A 25,251-nucleotide genomic window follows, 5' to 3' on the forward strand; every position below is an offset into this window, starting at 1 on the left:
GGTATTCAGTATTTTCAAAATGTATTTGCCACTATCCTTATCCTTACCCTAACCCTTATCCTCAGGGTTATTGTAGGTCATTTTTTTTTCCACTTTACGAATGAAGAAACTGAGATTGATAAAGATTAAGCAATTTGCTTAGTGTTATTAAAAAGACTGTTGTTTTAATGAAAAAAGAAAGAAAATGGGGGAAATGAAGTAATGGTTTAAAAACTTTTTTTAAATCCGAGGGGGAGACAAACCATGAGAGACTGTGGACTCTGAGAAACAAACTGAGGGTTCTAGAGGGGAGGGGGGTAGGGGGATGGGTTAGCCTGGTGATGGGTATTAAAGAGGGCACGTTCTGCGTGGAGCACTGGGTGTTATACGCAAACAATGGATCATGGAACACTACATCAAAAACTAATGATGTAATGTATGGGGACTAACATAACATAATAAAATTTAAAAAAACTTTTTTTTTAAATCTAAGCTATAGTAGCTAAAATTCTTGAAATTTTTTTTTTTTTAAGATTTTATTTATTTGACAGAGAGAGACACAGTGAGAGAGAGAACACAAGCAGGGGAAGTGGGAGAGGGAGAAGCAGACTCCCCACTGAGCAGGGAGCCCGATGCGGGGCTCGATCCCAGGACCCTGGGACCATGACCGGAGCTGAAGGCAGATGCTTAATGACTGAGCCACCCAGGTGCCCCTTGAAATGGTATTTTATCACGAGGTCTGTATAGACTTAAAATTGCCAGATGGGCAAACTTCACAAAGTATAAGCATAAACAAAGGAACTATTATTTAAAAAGGTTTCTGTGGGAAAGAGAAATCTTTTCTGTAAAATCAGTGAAGAAATTTCATCCATGATTGGCAACCCTTACTGATCATACCTGCATCAGGAAAGCAATTTTGGAATCATCTTCATAATCAGCTTCTGAATAGTAGAGCCGCTGCAGTAAACATTTGTACTTCAAAAATGATTCTCGTTGTCGAGTCTCATTGTCAAGGTTAATACAGCGACGACACCGGTATATGCGGTGTAAGGTGGATGAGACGGCAAACTCTGTGGAAGGCAAATAGAGCTGGCAACCGTGGCAAAAGTAAATCTTCTTATAAAACTTCAATGGGTCTTGAGGGACCTAAATAGTAAAAAACAAAGTTACAAAAGTCAGGCTAAATACTAATCAACAGAAGCACTGAGGGCTAACTTATCTTAGAATGAGATAAAAAGTTGGTTAATTTTTAAAGTCCTATTTCCCTTAACTTCCTATTCTACACAAAATTTAAATTTCAAGCAGTATTCATTTGTCCTGCCAAATTGTTAAGGAATCTGTATTATTTTTAAAAAGAATTTAGATTTTTGGTGTCATACTATATTAATCTTACAGGCTAGATTGACATATAAGTAAAAGCCCACTAAACTAAGTGTTTTTCTCATTTCATTTATCTTAACACTAAATTTGGATTGACTCAAAGATCGATATTCAAAACTTGAAACTGCATCATACAGTAGTTCTATTTTTAATTTTTTGAGGAACTTCCATACTGTTTTCTGTAATGGCTGTATCAATTTAAATTTCAGAGAACAGAACACAAGGGTTCCCTTTTCTCCCTATCTTTGCCACCACTTGTTATTTCCTGTCTTTTTGATACGAGCCATTCTGACAGGTAGAAGAGGATATCTCATTGTGGTTTTGATTTGCATTTCCCAATGATTAGTGACATGAAGCACTTTTTCATGTACATGTTGGCCATTTGTATGTCTTCTTTGAGAAAATGTCTATTGAGGTCTTTTGCCCATTTTTAAATTGGGTTAAAATTATTTTGCTATTGAGTTGTAGAAGTTCCTCTTTTTTTTTGGATATTAACTCAAATGGTTTGCAAATATTTTTTCCCATTCTGTAGGTTGCCTTTTATTTTGTTGATTGTTTCCTCTCTGTGCAGAAGGTTTTCAGTTTCACACATCCCATTTGTCTATTTTTACTTCTGTCACCTTTGCTTTTGTTATCATGACCAAAAAATCATTGCTAAGGTCAATGTCAACAAGATTTTCCCTATATTTCCTTTTAATAGTATTATAGTTTCAGGTCTTATATTTAAATCTTTAACCTATTTTGAGTTGATTTTTGTATGTGGTGTGAGATAAAGGTTGATTTTTTTGCATGTGGCTATCCAGTTTTGTCAACATCCTTTAGTAAAGAAACTATCCTTTCCTCACTGTACATTCCTAGCTCCTTTGAGGGTTTGTTTCTGGGCTTTCTATTTTGTGGCACTGATCTATGTGTCTGTTTTTGTGGCAGTACCATACTGTTTGAACTATATAGCTTTGGAACATAGTTTGAAATCAGGAAGCATGATGCCTCCAGCTTTGTTCTTTCTCGAGATTGCTTTGGCTATATGGGATCTTTTGTGGTTCCATACAAATTTTAGGATTTTTTTTCTATTTCTGTGAAAAATGCCATTGGAATTTTGATAGGGACTGCATGAACTCTATAGATCACTTTGGGTAGTGTGAACATTTTAACAATTCTTTTTTTTTTTAAAGATTTTATTTATTTATTTGAGAGAGAATGAGAGATAGAGAGCACGAGAGGGAAGAGGGTCAGAGGGAGAAGCAGACTCCCTGCTGAGCAGGGAGCCCAATGCGGGACTTGATCCTGGGACTCCAGGATCATGACCTGAGCTGAAGGCAGTCGCTTAACCAACTGAGCCACCCAGGAGCCCAACAATATTAATTCTTTGAAAAAGATTTCTTAAGTACAAAATAAATGCCAAAAGCATGATCCATTTTAAAAATGGATAAATCCAACCTCATTGAAATAAAAAACATCTGCCCTGTTAAAGATACTGTTAAGAGAATGAGAAGACAAGCTGCAGACTGAGGGAAAATATTTACAAACCATGTATCTTACAAAGGACTTATATATAAAATATATAAGGAATTCTCAAAACTCAGTAATGAGAAAATAAACAACTCAATTTTAAGAAGGGGGGTTAGTGGCAAATGATATGTGCAGATACTTCAACAAAAAGTTATATGGATGGTAAAAAAAGATGCATGAAAAGATGCTTAATATTATATTCATTATAATACATATATAATAAATAATATATATAATATATAATATATATAATATATATAATATATTATATTAATATATAATATATATAATATATATTCATTAGGAAATCACAGATTAAAATATAATGGAATACTACTATACATTTATTAGAATTCCAAAAGTAAAATAGAGACTGGCAATACCAGCTGCTGACAAGGATGCAGAACTATTGGAACTCTCACATTACAGTTGGGGATGAAACAGATAAAACTGGCTTAGGTATAACCAAATAGTCAATTTTACCAAAGGTAAATTTAAAAACTGAATAAAATGGTAAATTATGTGAATGTGTAGAATATTAAAATCTATTACTGCAAACGTATAAAAGCTGAGTTAAGTATATAGAGGACTAGAAGGTAGCTTGGGCAAATAAAACACTAATTTGAATAAGAAATAATATAATGGACAATTTTTCTCTTGGAGTTTTGTTATATATTATATATATATTTTTAAGATTTTAAGTAATCTCTACACCCAATGTGGAGCTCGAACTTACAACCCTGAGATCAAGAGTTGCATGTTCTACAGGCTGAGCCAGCCGGGCACCACTGACGTTTTGTTATATTCTCTTGCAATACAATTAAATTTTAAAAATCCATCAAAGCGGCACCTGGGTGACTCAGTCAGTTGAGCATCCAACTCTTGGTTTCTGCTCAGGTCATGATCTAAGGGTCTTAAGATTGAGCCCCACATCAAGCTCTGGGCTCAGTGGGGAGTCTGCTTGGGATTCTCTCTCTCCCTCTCCCTCTACTTCTCCCTCTGCTTGCACATGCTCTCTCTCTAAAAATAAATAAATAAATCTTTAAGAAATAAAAAAATAGGGCACCTGGGTGGCTCAGTTGGTTAAGCGACTGCCTTCGGCTCAGGTCATGATCCTGGAGTCCTGGGATCGAGTCCCGCATCGGGCTCCCTGCTCAGCGAGGAGCCTGCTTCTCCCTCTGGCCCTCCCCCCTCTCATGTGCTCTCTCTCTCTCTCTCATTCTCACTCTCTCAAAATAAATAAATCTTAAAAAAAAGAAATAATAAAAATAAAATAAAGATCCATTAAAAAAGAAAATAAAACAATTAATTTTATTTTTCTAAAAGGTTTGACCAAATATTGAGATTTTATATCAAAAAAGCAAAATAGATATTTAGCTGGCTTCTTAATAAATTATAACTTCAAATATTTGAATATTTGAAGAAATTAGAAATCTAGTGATTTCTAATCACTAGAATAAAACACTATTTAGAATTCTTTAGTAAACCACTCCCTTCTAAACTTTACTAAAAGTGTTTTAAATAGTTTTGGACAGTAAGAAGGCAATAAGATACTTTTCTTGGCTCTAGACAGCAAAATCCTCATAGAAGCCTAAGCCTGTTGGAGCTGGAAAAGGTAGTTTAATTCAAATTCACGTACATTTGAAGTTCTCTCAGGGTATCTACACAGATCTGTTCAGTAATAACTATGACTAAGCATTAAGTCTTATAAGGAAACACAAACAAGGCACATGTAAAATCTCAGAAATGAAGCCTCATGAAGGAGGGGACCCATGAATTAAATGTCAGAAAATGAACAAGAGTTAGCTGAGTGGAGTAGGGGACAACATTCCAGGTGGAAGTAACAGTATGTTCAAAAGCATGACAGGGTGAGAGGTCAGGATTGCACAGTGCAATATTCAGTTTAGTTCAGAGAGGAAGGAAGAATTCAAACTTAAAAATACAGACACAGAAGAAGTTAAATGACTAAGTTTAATTTATTGACATAAAAAAAACAATCATTCAAAAGAGATTTCACCAACAAGATGGTCTTCCACATGGACCCCAAGTAAAGCATTAAAGCAAAATTTGAATGTACTTCAATTTACTATAGCATATCTCAGAATTCTGAGAAAGGAATACAGGAAAAAAAGGTAGAGTACCTTAAGATGTCTTGCAACTTCTGGATTAAATAGAGGTGTTTTGATGTAATGAAAAAAGAGTGTTGCAATTCTTTTTCTGAGTCCTTCAAGATTATGATGTTTGACTCCTCTCATCATAAGGTCCACCTCTCTGTCAATCAGTTCTAGAATTTCCTGAGTCAGTTTACATTCATGTTCCTATACAAAACAAACATATTCAGTATAGGATTTTTAAAGTCACTAATTTAATTTTCAAAATTACCACCAAATAAACTGAAAACTATATTCCAAAAGAAAGAAATTCCAAAAGAAACTGGTAGGAATGTACCAACAACTAATCTGGAAAAAATCTTGACATTATCTAGGAGAGCTCCAGATATGCGTAATCTACAATCCACCAATTCCACTCTTTAGAGTGCTTTAGAGAAATGTGCATATAGACTCATTGATTACAAAAGTTCAAAATTAGAAACAACCAAATATCCACAAATAAATTGATGACATAAATAAGTGATGGCTTATTCATACAGTACATATAATGATAGAATATCAAATGTATGGAAATGAGTAAACTACAGCTATATACAATAACAAGCTTAAATCTTACAAATTAATGTTGTTGAGCAAAAGCAGCAAGGCACAAGACAATACTGTATCATTCCGTTTAAATAAAATCCAAAAATAAGCAACACTAAACCATATTATTCAAAGACATATGTATATAGATATAAGTATATATATATAGAGAGAGATACATGCATACACATAGGTAGCAAAACTATAAAGAAAATCAAGGAAATGACTGCTATGAAAGTCAATATTCTAGGGGACGAGAGGGTGAACTGGGATTACAAAGAGAAAGGGGGATACTCGGAATGTTGGCAATGTCCTGTTCTGGGGTCAGAGATAGGTTACATGGTTGGTGACTTCATATTCGTTTAATTGTGTGTGTGTGTGTGTGTGTGTGTGTGTGTGTGTGTATAAAATACATTTTTTCTGCAAATTTGTATAATTCACAATAATTTTTTAATAAAGTCACAGAAATGAGTGTGGTTGAATAAGAAAGCCCCAAGTAGAAGTTAAGTGATTAAGGTAGGATTTATGAGTAGTAAAATAGAAGTAAGTTGATCCAACTGCTCAAGAGAGGATTAAAAGAAACAGTTTGAATGAAGGAGTCAGAATGTGAAGTCAGTGTAACTGTAAAATAATGTTCTCCTGTACTTTTTAATACATACTTGGTAAAGCTAACTCAAGAGTCTATATCAGGGGTCCTTGACCCTGAAGGCGTATTAGAATGACCTGGGGGAGATTTTTAAAGGTTTTAACATTGCCCTCATACTTGAGGATCTAATTTAACTTCTCTGAAATGGGGCCTACATATCATCCCTTATTCATTTATTCTCATATTCTCTTCTCTCTCAATCTCTCTCTCTATCTCTGTGAATCTTGCTCTCTCTTTCAAGCTCTCCAGATGATTCTAATGTGTACTCAGGTTTAAGATTCCCTGGTCTCTCTTAGTAATTGTCATCAAAGTAATACCTATCATTCATTGAGGGCTCCCTATTTGTAAGCACTGAGATATATAGATATTTATTTATATTTTATAAATAGATATATATGTACATATATACACACACATATTTATAACCTCCAAGCAACTAATTTTACAAATGATGAAACTGATTTTCAGAAATGTTAAATAACTTATCTAAGATTATACAGCCTAATGAATAGATCCAGAATTTGAGTCATGCTTAAAGGCCTTAATCCTCCATCAAAATATTGTTAAATAAATGTACATGTAGATATATTAGGTTAAAAATATTGTTTAAGATATGCACAATTTATTTTTTAAGCCTATCCTTTGTTTTTGTTTTCTTTTTATTATTATTATTGTTATTAACCAGCTTATGTTCCTAAACATGTCAGTTAGGAGGATTTCTACTGTATTCCCTACCTGCACTCTTTTTTCCGATCTGGCTTTTTTACTGCCCACCATGGATACCATGTTCATTTCCGACCGCTGGACCTACTGCTTCTCTCTTTCTTCCTAACTATCTCTATCTTCCAATATTAGTCACTACACAAACATCTCTAAAAAGGTAATCCAGAACAAAGGCAGTCAATGCCTAATTAGTCAATGCCTCTGTTCTCAGGATGAGGAGAAATGGGGGCGCCTGGGTGGCTCAATGGGTTAAGTGTCTGCCTTCAGCTCAGGTCATGATCCCCAGGTCCTGGGATGGAGCCCCACGTTGGGGAGTCAGCTTCTCCCTCTCCCTCTGCTGCTTCCCTCTACTCCTGCTCTCACTCTCAAATAAATAAATAAAATCTTAAAAAAAAAAGATGGGAAGAAACACAAGAGATCTATGGAGACTTACCTCCCAACAAGAACCATTTACTCAACTAAAGTGTCTTAAATCAATAAATAAAGAGAAAAAAATTAAAATACTCCAATGCTGCTTTAAAACTGCTAAAAATAAAATTTTCACTGAAAAGTGTCAAAATATATAGACAATTGCTGCTTTACTGAACTGAGTTGAGTATTAATTCCACGCTATATATTTGTATCCATTGCACAGATATGGGTATATTTATGTTTAGAATATTCATTGTGCTACATTTATATTTATTATGTATCATAATGTATAGTTTGAGAACTTTTAGATAAATATTAAAGCATAAGCCACATCCTCCCCAAATTATACCAAAACAATATAGCTGTTGACAAAATAAATTCATATATATAAACATTGATTAATCATCTTTATAATTAATACAAAACAGTTTATTTTAGTATTCATTTATTTTTATTGATAGTGATACTCCAAACGAAGAGAAAGTTAACATACCTTCACAGTATGTTTAAGCGTTAGGAGTACATCCAGCCTTTCATCTTGAGAGATATTTTTCAGCATAATGCATTTATAGATGTTCTGCAGCTCTCTGGCTCTGATGGTGAACGGTGTATCCATCTCAATTATTTTGCCACTAAATGTTCTCCATACCTTTGGAGCTGAACACTTAAAAATATTAAGTTCATAATTATCAGTTAATTAAAGGTTAAAAAATAATTGTTACTTCTACTAAAAGTTACCTTAGTATCATGTGCTTTATGAGTAAAAGTATCACTAAAACTTGAGGAAATTAATTGAAGAATTTGTAGACCATGGGAAAGTAAAACATTTTAGGAAAAAAGATATAAAAGAGCTATTTAGTCTGTGGAAGTGCAAACATTTCTACAGGATTCAGAATTTGCTACACATTTGTACTAATTCTTATGTTGAATGGCTTAATGGGTATATGGGATAACTCATTGCCCTTTGGGAAAGGCATGTTATTTGGAATGTTTAAAAAAAAGGATCTGCTTGGTTCAGTTATAATTTATAGAAATGTGTCTTGATCATGCTTTGCCAATTGAAGCCAACTTTTGTGGAGCAATTGTTACAATCCTCAATGCATTAGACCTATAGATACTGCAAAATGGGACTCTGAGTTATGGTTTTGTTTCTGATAAACATTAAGTCTATAACAAGTTCACAGTTCCTCACAAAGCAGATGTCCATAATCAAATGGCTATATTTAGCTATCTTAGCAGTGCCGTGGTCCCTGCCTCCTGATGATGGCTAATATTCTCACTCCCTATTTCCAGATCTGGCTTGATGTCTCCCAACCTAGACCGCCCCATGAACTGAGGGTTAAAAATGGCACTCACTCAGTTCATGATCCCAGGGTTCTGGGATCAAGCCCTGCGTCAGACTCACTGCTCAGCGGGGAGTATGCTTCTCTCTCTCTTTCTCTCCACTCGTGCTTTCTCTCTCATTCTCTCTCTCTCTCCAAATAAATAAATTCAATTAATTAATTTAATTAAACAAACAATCAAATAAATAAATAAATAATAAATGGTGTTCACTTGCCCTGAAGCTCATCTGCAGACTCCTGGGCTAAGAAAGGAGATGGAGTGTGGAGTGAGATACCAGAGACACCACTGCAATCTTTAATGAAGATTAAGTCTGTGTTTGACACTGTTCCTGTTCCCTCTTACCAAGCCTTTAAGAAAAGATGCATTCACCTAGAAATTTCACTGTGAAAACTCACTATTTCCTCTTCTTCTTTACGGTATAAAGCTGCTCAGTTTCTTTCCCTGATTTTAATCTATCAGAAACAAGGCTATTTTGATCATGACTATCAACTGTCCAAATGCTGGATTTTTTATAGGCTGAATGGCTAAGTGCTTTGGAAACCTGCAGTCCAATTTATGCCATACTTGCAGCCATTTAAGTCTTAGATTTTATATAATTTAAAGTTTAAATAGAAGCCCATGTATGGGGACAAATCATCAGGAATGCAGACTAGCCAAACAGAGAAATAATATAAGGCTGTATTTAAAATGACAGTATTATGGGGGCACCTGCGTGGCTCATTCGTTAAGCGTCTGCCTTCAGCTCAGGTCATGTTCCCAGGGTCCTGGGATCAAGCCCCGCATCGGGCTTCCTGCTCGGTGGGAAGCCGGCTTCTCCCTCTCCCACTCCCCCTGCTTGTGTTCCCTCTCTCGCTGTGTCTCTCTCTGTCAAATAAATAAATAAAATCTTTTTAAAAATAAATAAAAAATAAAATAAAATGACAGTATTAAGAGGAATTTTTAGTTGCAGATTTAAATTACTTTTAAAATTTTTTACATTTCATATTAGCTAAATTACATTGAAAACTGAAAAGTACATCTAAAAACAACTATATTTGATATGTTTTCAAAGTAATGGCAGCATTTTCTAATCAATGCCAAAGTAAGTGCTGTTCAGAGCTACAAATTTTCATCAGAAACTTTAGATTCTCAGGTCTAGTTTTAATTCAGCAAATGAGAGCCTGCAACCCTATAATTAATGTATATTCTTAAGGCATAAATAATGTACTGCTACTTAGCACACTGATAGAATTAACTAAAATTTATTAAGGATTATAAAAGGGAAATAGCTCAATAAGAAAATATCTTGTTGAGGGGCCTGGGTGGCTCAGTCAGTTAAGTGTCTGCCTTCAGCTCAGGTCATGATCCTGGGGTTCTTGGATCAAGCCCCTCGAGACCCTCGTCAGCATGGAGTCTGCTTCTCCCTCTCCCTCTGCCACTCCCCCGTTCATGTGCTCTCTCTCTGTCACGATCTCTCTAACTAAATAAATAAAATTTAAAAAAAAGAAAATATTTTGTCATTTAATTATCACTTAGAAATAAAAATATATATACGTATTTTATATATATATATTGTTTTAAATAGATACAGCCTTGCTTGGAGTAGGCCTCAGAGTGTTACTAAAGTTTAATGTTTGTTTCAAAGCTCCTTTTAAAAGTTTTAAGGAATATGCAATCTTAGGCTAAGTTTCATATTGTGATATTTTAAAGTCTAACTAATATCTTAATCTTTCCACGCAATTTTCTTCAGGGTGGTTCTACTAAACGCAATTTCCTTTCTTCCAGTAATGTGGACTATACCTTTTGCTCTATAGGCAGTAACTTAATTCATTTTTTTTTAAGATTTTATTTATTTATTTGACAGAGAGAGCGAGCACAAGCAGGGGGAGCTGCAGGCAGAGGGAGAGGGAGAGGCAGGCTCCCCGCTGAGCAGGGAGCCCGATGTGGGGCTTGAACCCAGGACCCCAGGATCATGACCTGAGCCGAAGGCAGACACTTAACCATCTGAGCCACCCAGGTGCCCCGACTTACTTCATTTGTAATAATCCAAGTATAATTACCTTTTAATGAAATGCCTAGTTCATCTACTAAATTGTATTTTAGCTGATAGACTGATTTAACTCCACCTCCCCTTCAAGTTTTTAGCCCCATATAATATAGTATGATGTGGTAATACCTTGGATTTTTTCCAAATATATTCAACATCCAAAACCTTCCCACCCTCCAATTTTTAACTCAAACCCTACCTTTCCATAAAAATTCTTAACTACTATGTTTTGAACCAATGAAATTGCTAGTATCTGAAGTGCTATTGTACTTGTAAACACACACACACACACACACACACACACACACACACACACACACACACAAACACAGACAAGTATGCAGTGTCTCTATTTCAAATCACTCAGGGCAATGAAATTTAAATCCAAATTGTTCTACAGTTATCTTGTTTGTTAATTTTATTTCTCCAGAAAGATTATAAGAAATAAATTTCTCACGTAGTTCTGTATATCTGATAGGGCCTACCATACTCATTCATTCATTCAACAAATATTTGTTGTGTTTACTATATATTAGTCAGTGTACTAGGCAGAGTAAATAAAATACTATACTGATTTCAAGAACTCTCAAATCTAATAATATGTAAAGATAAGAAAAGAAATAATTAAAATAAAGGGTAATTATGCTTGATGATTGCAGGTAAATAGGTAACTAACCACAGGTTGCTATGAAGCAATTACTTGGTGAAAAGAAAATCATGTCTAAGATGAAACCTGAAAAATAACCAGGAATTAGCCAGAATAAAGGGAACTGAGTGATATAATCAGAGAATTCTAGATGTGAAGTTTGACTTTCCCTAGTTAGCACTAAAAGATATAAAAAAATTCTGTTTGACAAAGCTGTTTTTATACTTGGATGTATTTCTGCCAACACTGATAACTTGGTCTTCATTCAATTCTAAGCTTCTTTGATTTCAGGCCTTAAGGTATTCTTTTTTTTACTCTGACACAGGAACATGCGTCAACTTTGCTTATTTCTCTTTCTTATTTCCTTTTTTCTTTGAAAGCTTTGGCTGTAATAAGAGATGTACAACAATCATGTTCTTAAATTGCTTCAGAAGACAGGAGTGTAATAAATTCCATTAAGCTGCCAACAATTGAGCCAGGGCAGACTCCGGAGGAGAGAAACAGAAGAGCAGCAGGAAGACACGTTTCAAGGAAGGGAAGGTGGAGAGGTAACAAAACCCTTGAGAGCAACAGGCTTCCACAGAAGAGAAGAAATAACTGCCCTGTGAAAGGAGTGCTTTCTTCCTCCTAAATTCATACTCAGGTCCCCAAGGGCACGAATTAAGAACCCTAGCCCCGCAAAAGCTACTGCGTAGTGATCACTTTTCTTTTACACAGCAAAGGGGTTTTGTTCATACACAGAAGACACCCTGTGAACTGCGGTGCTCGGAGAAAAGCAAAAATCGGTTGCATTTTTCTATCCCACTAGCTGTTGGCCACCAGAGTTCAGGGGAGGGAAAAAACATTCAAATGACAGAGGTCACAAGGACTGCAGTTTTGTAGCTCGTGACTGTGAGAAGTGGTATGGGAATCAAAGAAATAAACGGCCTTAACTCTAGGGGAAAGGTCTTGCAGAAATTCAAATTGTCTCTTTAACACAGTTTAGGTGAAGAGAACCCAAGATACATTGGAAACTGGCTGATGGTTTTTTATTTGAATTTCTTGGCCTGCTTTTTTTTCATCTCTGTCAGCTTGTGAGTTTTTAACATTTGATAACCTGCTGCCGAGGTCAGTATTTGATGGTTAAAATGACAAATTATTTAACTTTTATGGAGAATAAAGACTTAATATGAATCCATAATAGCTGATTAGTTTAATGCCTTGACTGGACTAATTGGAAATCATATCATTCATTACTCAGAGAAATTCTATGTTCAGGATAAGAATAAAAATAATATATTAGTTCAGTAAACCACATAATATTTAGATACAATGAAGTTAAGCTAAAACCAAACATAAAATTTATTCTCCAAAGTTATTTCCAAATTATAGGAAAGTAAATATTTTCTTTATATATCTATATGTTATGGTGCTAAGTGCAGGTCTTAAAGTCTGCATTATGGCTCTGGTTGTTAGTTTTGACATTTGAAAAACCTCTGACCTTGTCTAGCTTCAGGGATTAAGTATAAGCTACCTTTTCTTAGTAATAAAAAACAAAAACAAAAACAAACTGTAGGATAATAAGTTACTTCAAGTTTTATGAAATCAGCACTGTCTCCTCCTGAATATTAGAGACAATGCTAGGTATGGGGTAGGGGAGAGGTAGACAGGCCTAAAGAGGAATAGATATTGTAGAAGTATTTCCAAGGAAAGACTATAAAATCTATCTCTATTGTTTTCTATGATGTTTAGTATAGCGTCCTACACAAAAAGTTGATTTAAATGAATTTAAATAGAATAACGAAGATTTTATAATTTACTGTAACAGGTGAAAAGTAGGCCAAAGTCACCGTTAGTCAATATTTTTAAGGACTAGACTAATTAAGCTATGTAATGGATTAGGATCAACTTCAAGTGTAGCAGTTCCAACCTGTGGATGTGTTTTCCCTGCCTTATACAACATTTTGGTCAAAACTGAGGTAAAATTCCCTTGTATCAGCTAAAATGTCCATTTCCTCTAAATCTTAGCTGAGGACTGGTGAGATTAACTGTATAAGTATTAACAAGAAGAATTTAAAAGTTATAGGAGGGGCGCCTGGGTGGCTCAGTCGTTAAGCATCTGCCTTCAGCTCAGGTCATGATCCCAGGGTCCTGGGATCGAGCCCCACATCAGGCTCCCTGCTCTGCAGGAAGCCTGCTTCTCCTTCTGCCACTCCCCCCTGCTTGTGTTCCCTCTCTCTCTGTGTCTCTCTCTGTCAACAAATAAATAAAATCTTATAAATAAATAAATAAATAAATAAATAAATAAATAAATAAATAAATAAATAAAATAGTTTATAGGAAACAAAGCATCAGAGAAAGCCTAAGTAGGAATTCCTGTAGACGTTGCAGCCTCAAATAAGGAAGGGTAGGTGTCACTCGTTTCCCCTGTCCACTGCACCTCAGAGGCCCCCAGCTCCTTCAAACATTCTGGGTCTCTGCTGCCCTAAGTCCATGCTGTCCTCGTTGGTAAGGTTAACAATCAGACACATAAGGAACACAGTTCCCGGTGGTGAAGCCAGATTCAAGACAAATTTGCTAAAGGAATAAATTAAGTTTGAAATATGACTCTGGAAAAGTATGAATATTATGCTTCCATCTTTCCTAGAATGAAGATGTTCAAGAATCTGAAATGGCAGTATCTACATTGCATAATTTCTTGATAATACCTGAAATATGAAATTACCCAACAATTGTTTGTTCCTTAGTTTTCCTCCCTGCCTTCCTCCACAAGCATTTAGTAATACTCAATGATAAGCACTGTGCTGGATATGAGGATACAGAGATAAAAGACAGCTCTTGCTTAAGAAACTCAGTATCTAGGAATGACTCAGACATGTAAATAGATATAATAAAAACTGGCCATTATGTACTAAAACAGAAGTGGAACAGGGTCTCATGAAAGTGTATAGTGCAGGCTAGAGTAGGACGATCAGCAGACCCCTTCTAGAAGAAGGGGCATCTGAGCTTGTTTTGAAGGGTGCATAGCTAGCTACTAAGGAAGGAGGGAAAGGATGTTCCATGTAGAGGTGACACTGGATGCAAAAGCATGGAGAGCACATGGTCTTTCTGAAGACGTGCAGTTAACTGAGCATAGCTGGAGCAGTGTGGCCACAGTAAGCAAGGAGAGATGACACTGAGACAACAGGACAGGTGAGGTGTGCTGGTGATCGATTATGGAAATCCTTCCTCCCTGAGGACAATAAGGAGGGGCAGGAGCAGAGCTGTGTTTAGTGAGGTCACTATGGCAGCGTAGGGATGACAGGAGGGAACTGTGAAGGGAGATTGGAGGCTGAGAGCCTAATTTGGAGGCATAAAGTAACCCAAATGAGAAGGAAATCCACATTCAACTGAATCACTGTCAAGGTCACATACACAAGACAAGACCTGTCTCATAACAGCCTCTGAGGGGACATAGGGAAGCAAAAGAAAGGACCCGCTCCATAGCATCTCTTCAGAAGCCTCCCATCCTTTCATTTTCCAGCAGGATCACAAAGCATTCCTTATGGATGAATCTTATGAACCACAGATTAGCTGTGGTTCAAGTCCTTGCCTACTGGCCTGTTTGGGTACATGCAAGGTCATCAGGGGGCCATGGCAGAGCCATTTCCCTATACGCAGTAGTAGTGGCTTAGGAGGAAATAAAGGATTGAGGAGATTCTTAAAGTAATAGAACTGGTCAGTGGTTGGATGGGATGTCAAGAGTAATGCCCAGGTTTCTGCCTGAAATGAATAGATGACGAAACATTCATGAAGATAAATTATGTGAGTGCTACAAAACAGGATCAGTTTGGAGATGAGGGGCCAGGGAATGGTGAGATGATTTAATTTCAGTGTTGACATGTCAACTTAAGGTGTACACTCTTGGGACACCCAGAGAGCAATAACAATAGGCAATTGGATATGTGATTTGGAAGCTCCTATGAGAGGTCTGGTCTGGACCTCCAGGGAGTTCCAGGCTGTAGGTAGTAGTAAAAGCCACAAGAAAAATTGAGATCTAACAGGAGAGTGTATTAGTAAAATGAGAGGAGGGCATTTATAGTATCAAAAAAAAAAAACATGGTTTTTAAGAATGAATGTTCTCAAATAACAAGAATCTTACAACTAGAGTCACTATAGGCAAAGATCTTGAAGAACTCTATCCCTTTTCTTCTTGTGTCTGGATTGGCTTTTAATTGTCTGGAAAGATCGGGTTTACAAAAGGAAATTGGTCACTATGGAAACAGGCTATGCAATCAATATCAAACAGGCAGTTTCAACACAAAAAGATAATCAGTTTTTCCCTTAATTGTATGTTTCATGGTTTTCAATAATCATATATGCTTTTGATCAGAAAGTTCTAGTCAATTAATGACCTGGTGAGCAAAAGCAAAAACACTAGTCTATAGCTCTTTTCCCCAGGTTGTTTTCTATGAGGCATCCCGAACCCAGACATTTTGTGACTTCAGTAACTCTCCATTTCATCAGGGTGTGCAATTCATCTAACTTCCACATCCAGCCTAAAGCTAAATGAACAGTCACAAGGAAGGTATCTTCATTTTTTCCTTCATGGCCAAAATTTTTTAGTTAAGGTCACGTATTGAAGGGAGCACTGGGTGTTATACGCAAACAATGAATCATGGAACACTACATCAAAAACTAATGATGTAATGTATGGTGATTAACATAATAAAATTTAAAAAATATATATACCTGAAAAAAAAAGAACATAGTAATTTCATGTTAATTGTCAACTGTTAGTCTAGGCCACAGTTAAAAGTCTAAAACTGTACCAGAAAAAAGAAAAACAGGGCGCCTGGGTGGCTCAGTTGGTTAAGCGACTGCCTTCAGCTCAGGTCATGATCCTGGAGTCCCAAGATCGAGTCCCGCATCGGGCTCCCTGCTCGGCAGGGAGTCTGCTTCTCCCTCTGACCCTCCCCCATCTCATGCTCTCTCTATCTCATTCTCTCTCTCAAATAAATAAATAAAATCTTTAAAAAAAAAAGAAAAAAGAAACACACACAAAGTTTAAACATGCAAATTCATACAATTTAAGTCTCTTCTTTACTTGATTATTCTACATTTTTAAACTCAGGATACATGCTTACTTAAATAATTGTTACTTTACTAACCTTATCCAAAAATGCTTGTATCGATGCTTCCCGGTTTGCCATATATGCGATGTATCTATGCCTCCCAATGGAAGCAATTATCTGGGTCTCTTTTTCCAGAAGTTCACACAAAGCAGCTTTCCTTTCAGCTCCAGTAAAAGACTGGTTAATGCGTGCAAATTCTTCTTGCTGCCAGACTAGAAGAATAACATGAATGACTTTTGAGTTTTTAAAATCCCACATCTTTTCAGAAAATTTTTTACCATCATATCCTGACAAACAGTATTTTATTTTTATGTCAATTTAAATAAAGTTACACACGAATATAAGCGTTCATACTGTGCACCTGACATATGAAAAAAATAGGATAAAATGGAAGCTGAGAAACTTAAAGAAATAAAATTAGAGTCAAACAAAGAGAAGCCAAAGGAAATCAGCTCAGGTAATGTCAAATTATGCCTCCAAGTAAGCACATGCTCTCCCCAGGATTGAAAAATATATGGTTTGGGTTTGTAGCAGCCACAAACATGTACTATTTAGACCCCCCTTCAAGAGAATACCTGCTTTTGCTATGTAAGCAAAATAAGGCAGTCAGAGAAAGACAAATACCATCTGATCTCACTCATATGTGGAATTTAAGAAACAAAACAAATGAATAAAGGGGAAAAAAGAGGGGGGCAAACCAAGAAACAGACGCTAGAGAACAAACTGATAGTTACCAGAAAGGAGGTGTGTGGGAGGAGAGGGAAACAGGTGATGGGGATTATATACTTATTGCTGGCTCATTTGGTGAAGCCTGCAACTCTTGATCTTGGGGTTGTGAGTTTGAGCCCCACCTTGGGTGTAGAGCTTACTCAAAAAAAGAAAGAAAGGAAAAGGAGTACACTTATGATGAAAAAAATAAAACAAAATGTTAAAAAAAAAGAATAACTTCCCCCAGGAAGATACCCCCCACAAAAGAAGATACACAGAGGGTAACATGTTATTTCCTTCCTCTGTGTGTGTGTGTGTGTGTGTGTATATACATACATATACAAAAATGTGGTTAATATTTTGATATATATATATTTCCCATATATATATAAATGTGTTAACTATTTTGATATATGTGAAAATACCTATCACTGAATTGGTTTTTACCTTTCCAGCTAAATTCCCCTGTCAGATGACTCAAATTTCTTAGTTTTAAAAATAATAATTATTGTTTTTTTTAAAGATTTATTTTAGGGGCACCTGGGTGGCTCAGTTGGTTGAGCAGCTGACTCTTGATTTCTGCTCAGGTCATGATCTCAGGGTCCTGGGATCAAGCCCCATGAGGGGCTCTGCGCTCAGCCAGGAGTCTGCTTGAGATTCTCTCTCCCTCTGCCCTCCCCCTTCCCGCTGCCCCCCCCCAACTCATGCTCTCTCTAATAGTTGTTTCTGGTCTTCTTCTGTTATAACCACTGCCTTTGATGATATCTAGTTTTAAAGTTTTATCAAACTACTTCTTCCTCTCAACTTTCAATTTGAAATCATCCTGATCAGGCCAAGGACATGCAGTGATATTCTTTATAAGAATCCACTCTGTCCCTTACTGGGAATACACTATTCAGACACTGCACAGCTTCATCTGTTCAAAAAGAACATTTTTAAATTTAAAAGCTAAATTGTCTTCAGCAAAAGGGCTGTAAATGTAAGGGCTAAATTATGTTATGAAAGTCCAGGAAATCTATGATTGATGAGTTTATCCTTTAAGAGTAGTTCTCACAACCAAAAAAACTTTAAAATTTGACAAAATCCATATATCCAAAGGCAGTATATGAATGAAGAGAAAAATTGCTTGCTTGTGGAAATAATAACTGAGAATATTTATCTCCTGGGATTATACAGATGTTTCCAGAAAGCAAATAAAAATTGAATGATATAAGTAAGCCTATTTTACTTCCAGTTTTACATTAGAAACCTTTGGGACCAGTAATAAATTTAGGCCACTAGGACATTACTTAAGCTATCCCGCCAACCTCAAATAGACTTTACATTTTGCTTAAATTATTAGTATGATTTTTTAAAAGGGAACAATCCAGTGAAGCTAATTAGAAATGAAAATAATGGGCTTTAATTCCAATAAAATTCTCCATTAGATGAACAACCACCCTGTAAATCTATATAAGGAATAGAACATGACGTCAGAGAAATACCATGTCCTAACTACCAATAAGGAATAGAAACACACAGAAATCAGGAGTAGATGGACAAAACTTATTTTCTATCTGAATTAACAGTTTCCAGATCTATACAGAAAAGACATTGAAGAAAACAAGAGAAATTGTGCCCACTTTCATAAAACATATGTTCCATAAGGATGATGATAATAAAAATAAAAACAAAACTGGAATACTGAATTAGTTTTCTAGGACTGCCAATAACAAGGTACCATAGACTGGGTGGCTTAAACAACAGAAATTTATTGATGTCCTCACAGTTCTGGAAAATAGGAGTTCAAGGTCAAGGTGATGGCAGGGTTAAGCACAGGGCCTCTCTCCTGGGCTTCTAAAGGGCCACCATCCTCCAAAGTCTTTACATGATCTGTGTGTGTGTGTGTGTGTGTGTGTGTGTGTGTGTGTGTGTGTGTGTCCCCTAATCTCCTCTCCTTATAAGGACATCAGTCATACTGGTTAGAGCTTGTCCATATGACCTTATTTTTTTCTGAATTACTTTTTCAAAGGTCCTGTCCTCAGAGTCAGTCATATTTTGAGGTACTGGGGGTTAGGACTTCAACATATGAATTTTGGAGGAACACAATTCAGTCCATAACAGATGTCAAAAGCCACCAATATTTTTAAAGAAAAAAATATTAAGGAACTAGTTCATTTGAAAGAATATATCTATTTTATCTCCTTAATTTATCTTCTTGGACAAATCATCCAGTTTCCAGGGACTGAAGTTCAACTATAAAATGAAACAATAGGACTAGAGGCGCCTGGGTGGCTCAGTTGGTTAAGCGACTGCCTTCGGCTCAGGTCATGATCCCAGAGTCCCAGGATCAGGTCCCACATCGGGCTCCCTGCTTGGCAGGGAGTCTGCTTCTCCCTCTGACCCTCCCCACTCTCATGTGCTCTCTCTCTCTCTCTCATTCTCTCTGTCTCAAATAATAATAAAAAAAAAATAGGACTAATCCTAAAGTCTACACACATTCTAAAAAAATTTTTTTTAAGATTTTATTTATTTATTTGACAGAGAGAGACACAGGGAGAGAAGGAACACAAACAGGGGGAGTGGGAGAGGGAGAAGCAGGCTCCCGCGGAGCCGGTAGCCTGATGCGGGACTCGATTCCAGGACGCTGGGATCATGACCTGAGCTGAAGACAGATGCTTAATGACAGAGTCACCCAGGCATCCCACATTCTAAAATTTCTGAGATTTAAACTCGCGATTTCCAAATAAGAAATAGCAGAACATACAAGATTTTGTCCATCTCTAGCAGTTTATATGCATCTGCTTTTAAAATTCTCATTCACAAACAGCAGAAAAGGGGGTGGGGGACTCGGCTTGTTGTGTTGCTGCCCGAGAACCAGAGGCGGTCCTGCTGCAGCCACAGCTCTTCCAGCTGCCTGACAATGTCCTCTCATTTAGTAGAGCAGCCGCCGCCCCCGCACAACAACAACTGTGAGGAAGGCGAACAGCCTTTGCCCCCGCCAGCTGGCCTCAACAGTTCCTGGGTGAAGCTACCCATGAACAGCAGCAATGGCAACGATAATGGCAATGGGAAAAATGGGGAGCTAGAACATGTACCTTCCTCATCCTCTATCCACAATGGAGACATGGAGAGGATTCTTTTGATTGCACAACATGAATCAGGACAGAGTAGTTCAAGAGCCAGCTCTCACTGTGACAGCCCTTCCCCACAAGAAGATGGGCAGATTATGTTTGATGTGGAGATGCACACCAGCAGGGACGATAGCCCTCAGTCAGAAGAAGTTCCAGAAGGAGAGAAAGAAGTTGATGCTTCGGAAAAAAGCGTCGACTGGGTGTCCGACTGGTCCAATAGGCCTGAAAACATTCCACCTAAGGAGCTCCACTTCAGACACCCCAAAAGCTCTGTCTCTTTAAGCATGAGGAAAAGTGGGGCCATGAAGAAAGGGGGTATTTTCTCCGCAGAATTCCTTAAGGTGTTCATTCCGTCTCTCTTCCTCTCTCATGTTTTGGTTTTGGGCCTAGGCATCTGTATTGGAAAGTGACTGAGCACGCCTTCTGCCAGCACCTACTGAAGGGAAGAACAGCCCCGGAGAAGTGGAAAAGCGTGTGACCGGTGAAGTGGTGTACTGTCACAGTAGTTTATTTGAACTTTACACCATTGTAAGCATGACCCAGCCTACCACCCTGTTTTTACATATCCAAGTTCCAGTAACTCTCAAACCCAGTATTTTATTCAAACTCTGTTGAGGTATTTTACTAACCTCATTCCCTTTTTGGCCTGTAAGACACTTTAGAATTTCCTAACTGAGTTTACTGTTATTTAGAAATTTGCAAGGGCTTCTTTTGCGCAAATGCCACCAGCAGATTATAATTTTGTCAACAATGCTATCGTCTCCTTTTAGTGCCACCAGACTTAGACCTGCATCATTCATGGTATAAATTTTACTCTTGCAAGATAACTACCATCTCTCTCTTCAAATGAGATCAGGTTAGCAAATGATAGAACAGCTTTGTTGTTTTGTTTTGTTTTTTCAAAGCAAAGCAAACTTCCCTAAGCTTGAATTTATAGTTATTTAAAAAGAAAACAAGCAAAAAAAAAAAAGACACAAGAAAAAAAATATCCTAGGCAATAAAAAATTATTTTAAACAAAAAAATAAAAAATAAATAAATAAATAAAATTCTCATTCACAGACTGAAAGCCTGAATGGAGAGAACAAAGAAAGATTCAGACTGAACGCCCAGAGCCAGATTATGTCAATGGACTCCAGAAGCTAGAAGTCAAGGTACCTTGAGATCAAGAAGTAATGATTAGAGAAGAGTCAGAAAATGCCATCAGCACAAGTTAAAACAAGGCAAGGGGTTAGCGGATTCAATTCAACAAATATTTACCAGATATAATGAGCAAGGACCTTATCAGGCGCCCTTGGTACAAATGTAGACAGTTAAGAAAGTGGTGTTTACAGGGCGCCTGGGTGGCTCAGTTGGTTAAGCGACATCCTTCGGCTCAGGTTATGATCCTGGAGTCCGGGGATCGAGTCCCACATCCGGCTCCCTGCTCAGCAGGGAGTCTGCTTCTCCCTCTGACCCTCTTCCCTCTCGTGCTCTCTCTCTCTCATTCTCTCTCTCTAATAAATAAATAAAATCTTTAAAAATAAATAAATAAATAAAGAGGGCACGTTCTGCACGGAGCACCAGGTGTTATACGCAAACAGTGAATCATGGAACACTACATCAAAAATTAATGATGTAATGCATGGTGATTAACATAACATAATAAAAAAAAAAGAAAAAGAAGAAAAACAAAAATAAAATAGTGTTGCCAGGAAATGGCCTTGACTTTGATCCATTATGTTATCTTACATAGTTAAATTCATTTTCATACATAGTTAAATTCATTTTCTTAAAATGATATAATTTGCTTTTATTACTGAGGGACATATTACCCAAAGGAAAAATAAAACTTCTATTAGGAGTTGTAATTCAAACTAGGCAATTGTCACTAGGAGCCACAAGAGGGCAGCAGTTTCAAAGACAAGAGCAAAACAACTTATCTGAGAGCTTTAATTTATAATTTTAGGGCTGGAAGAAAACTAAGAAATGCTTTTTTTATGTAAGAAATTTCATTTTCTCCCACACAAATCATGTGTAGACATACAAAGTATGTGTGTTCCATTTTAATATAGAAAATCTGTATAAAATTCTTTACCATATAACAGTAACTTATATATGCATAAGTCTTTGAACTTCTAAAGTACTTTTTTTTTAAGATTTTATTTATTTATTTGACAGAGAGAGACAAAGTGAGAAAGGGAACACAAGCAGGGGGAGTGGGAAAGGGAGAAGCAGGCTTCCCTCTGAGCAGGGAGCCTGATGCAGGGCTCGATCCCAGGACCCTGGGATCACGACCTGAGCCGAAGGCAGACGCTTAACGACTGAGCCACCCAGGCGCCCCAAAAGTACTTTCATAAATGCAATATTTATTTTCACTTTATAAAGCCTGTGCAGTAAATATGCCAGAGATAATTAAATCCTTTTATAGATGAAGAACCTGAGGCTTAGGAGAAGTGAGTGACTTGTCCAAGTTAATAGCCATTAATAAGTAGAAAAAGAAGAACCTCATTCAGTATATTTTCTGTTGTTTTGCACAACTGCCTGTCAACTGAAAAAAATAACAATAATATCCTTTGATTTGTTCATATGTGAATTTGGAAAACGATTTGAATAGAGTTCTCCTGTAACAGAACTTTAGTTTTATGCTTGTTAATAAGATCTTTCACAGACACTTTGCCAACAGTGCTTTTAACTCTTAACACTTAGAAAGAAACTTTGTTTTCATCTGAGAGAAAATGAAAATAGAAGTGAAGTTTAAAGTAAAACAAAGTATTTGCAGAGGTCAACGATTAGGAGAAAGGGAAGGCAGATGTAAAGCCAAGGGAGAAGGCTATTACCTCAAACACTGGACATTCCTAAAGCCACTCAATTTTGCATGTTACCAAAGAGAAAAATTTATTAATGTTGCTTGTTAGACCTAGTGTTTAATTGTTTCATCTTTTGGTAAATAGCATGTTACCATATAGCTATTTAAACAGACCCAATATCTGACACCTAAAATTGTATTCAATTATATGTTCTGTTACTCAAGCTAGAGATGGCTCCATTACAACATCTTTGTGTTTCCCCTTCATCGACCCACTCATTCATTCTATCAATATTGGTTGGGCATTTGAACTAAGCACAGAAAAAGAGATCATCAAAAAAAAAAAAAAACAAACCTAACAACAAACTAAGTTATTCTCTCATGGAGCTTACAATCCAGTGGTGAAAATTGATGTTAAACAAAAAGATGTGTTATTACAAATTGTGGTGGTGACATAAATGAAAAGTTTGGGGTACTGTGGGAACGTGATGACAACAGGATATCCAAGTTCTACTGTCAGTCACAGAAGCCTCTGAGTAGGCGACAAAATTTCAGCTGAAATTGGAAGGAGGCAATGGGAAAAGGCTTCAAGAACAGTGTATCTTCTGCCCTGAGGAGGCAGTGCTTGGCCAGTCAAGTCACTGAAGCTTTTAATTGTGTCAATGACTAGCACACCTCTTGTGGAAGAAATAAGGCATAAAAGACACTTGTGTAGAGAATATACATTTAAACTGATCATTAATGGGTGGGAATTAAAAGGTATTGCCCATCCCCCCTCTAAAGAGCAGAATCAGAGACAGGATGTTGAAGTGAGGGATTCCAAATGGCTCAACTATGAGTTTACAAATTCCTAAGACGATCAGAGAACCAGATTGGACAATACTTTCTCTTTTTACCTCACAAGGATGATCAAATGAAATACTAAAACCACATAATTTACAGAGCAGTATGCACATTTTATTTACCCATTGTTAATATAACAGTTTTCCCAATTTCATTCCTGCCTTAATTCCTGTCCCAAATGTAAAACATTATTTATCTCTTTAAATTCTCCAGTCCAAGATTCCCAAGACATCATCCTGAAATAATAAGGTCTTATTTCTGTCTTTAGTAAACTTGTTTTTCCTACTAGTGAAAAATTATAAAATTAGTATTTTATGCAAAGGCTATTTCAAACTTACGTTCCAGTGCATTATAAAGAAGTTCAAAATCTTCTTTTGTTTGAGGATTATGCCTCCGGTAATAGTCCAATTTGATCCATTCTTCTTTATCTCGTATCTTCCTTAGTTCTTCCTCTGCTTCCCACTTCAATCTTAACATTTTCTGTCTTTTTAAATTCTCTACCACAACTTTAGCATGCCATTGTCTATAGTAAGTCTGTAGCACTATTACCTATAGTTAAATTAAAAGGAAATAAAAAGTGTTTATTATCAACTATATCAGATAATAACAAAAGGCAATGGTGATTATTTCTATTCCAATGTAGTAATTACTAAAAAGTACCAAGAGTCTAGATTTAGCTCTATGCCAGATATCTCACACACATTAGAACATATAAGCTGTGGATAATGCACATCAGCAATTTGGCTTTGAAATCTAGCAAATACGCCTTCCTAGGAGGCAGTTAGTACAATGCTTAAGAGCATAGGCTCTGGAGTAAAATTTAGTCTAAATCTTCCCTCCGCTACTCACTAGTTTTTTTGATTTGGGTTTGTTTTGCATATAAAGTCCTTAGCTTAACCCTGATATATCACAAGTCTTCAATAAATACTATTATTGCTCTAAATACTGTCTCTAGTTTATCTTAACTATCATTAGCTTAGGCTCATATTTAAAACAAAATTTCGTTAAATAAACGCAAGGCAGGTAGGTTATGTGTAGACGCCACCAAAGGCAGGTTAGATAAAGGAGAGACTTATGCAAACAAGTATTTATTAAATTTTGAGAAATATAAATGTCTGAGGTTATAGTATAATACTAGATCCTCAAGAAACTTGCAATGCAGCTGAGAGAGTTTATATTTGTATTTACTAAACTCATAAATAAAAATAAAATGTGGAGAGGCTAGATCAAAACTGAGGACAGAGAATATGCTAACTCATTCCTTTACCATATCCTAATCCTTGGTAATTACAGAAAATCATATAAGAAGAAATCAATAAGGACACTGAATCATACTAAAGCAGTCCTC

At 36.5% G+C, this 25,251-nt stretch overlaps 2 protein-coding genes across 3 annotated transcripts in view; one reads left to right on the forward strand and one right to left on the reverse strand.

Moving 5' to 3' along the window:
* Positions 1-25,251, reverse strand: part of IQUB (IQ motif and ubiquitin domain containing) — a 65,894-nt gene that overhangs the window by 16,548 nt on the left and 24,095 nt on the right. For both annotated transcript variants that reach the window (XM_027574073.1, XM_027574071.2), the window contains exons 7-11: positions 24,242-24,452; positions 16,490-16,665; positions 7,838-8,008; positions 5,010-5,186; positions 877-1,125 (exon numbers count right to left, since the gene is read on the reverse strand). In XM_027574073.1, coding sequence (XP_027429874.1) covers positions 877-1,125; positions 5,010-5,186; positions 7,838-8,008; positions 16,490-16,665; positions 24,242-24,452 — 984 coding nt within the window. The remainder of the gene's footprint in view (positions 1-876; positions 1,126-5,009; positions 5,187-7,837; positions 8,009-16,489; positions 16,666-24,241; positions 24,453-25,251) is intronic.
* Positions 20,064-20,684, forward strand: LOC113911450 (BCL2/adenovirus E1B 19 kDa protein-interacting protein 3-like). The gene has a single exon (XM_035723232.1). The coding sequence runs from the start codon at positions 20,064-20,066 to the stop codon at positions 20,682-20,684; it is 621 nt and encodes a 206-aa protein (XP_035579125.1).

The sequence above is a fragment of the Zalophus californianus genome, chromosome 12 (genome assembly GCF_009762305.2).
Source record: "Zalophus californianus isolate mZalCal1 chromosome 12, mZalCal1.pri.v2, whole genome shotgun sequence".
Taxonomy (NCBI): Eukaryota; Metazoa; Chordata; class Mammalia; order Carnivora; family Otariidae; genus Zalophus; species Zalophus californianus.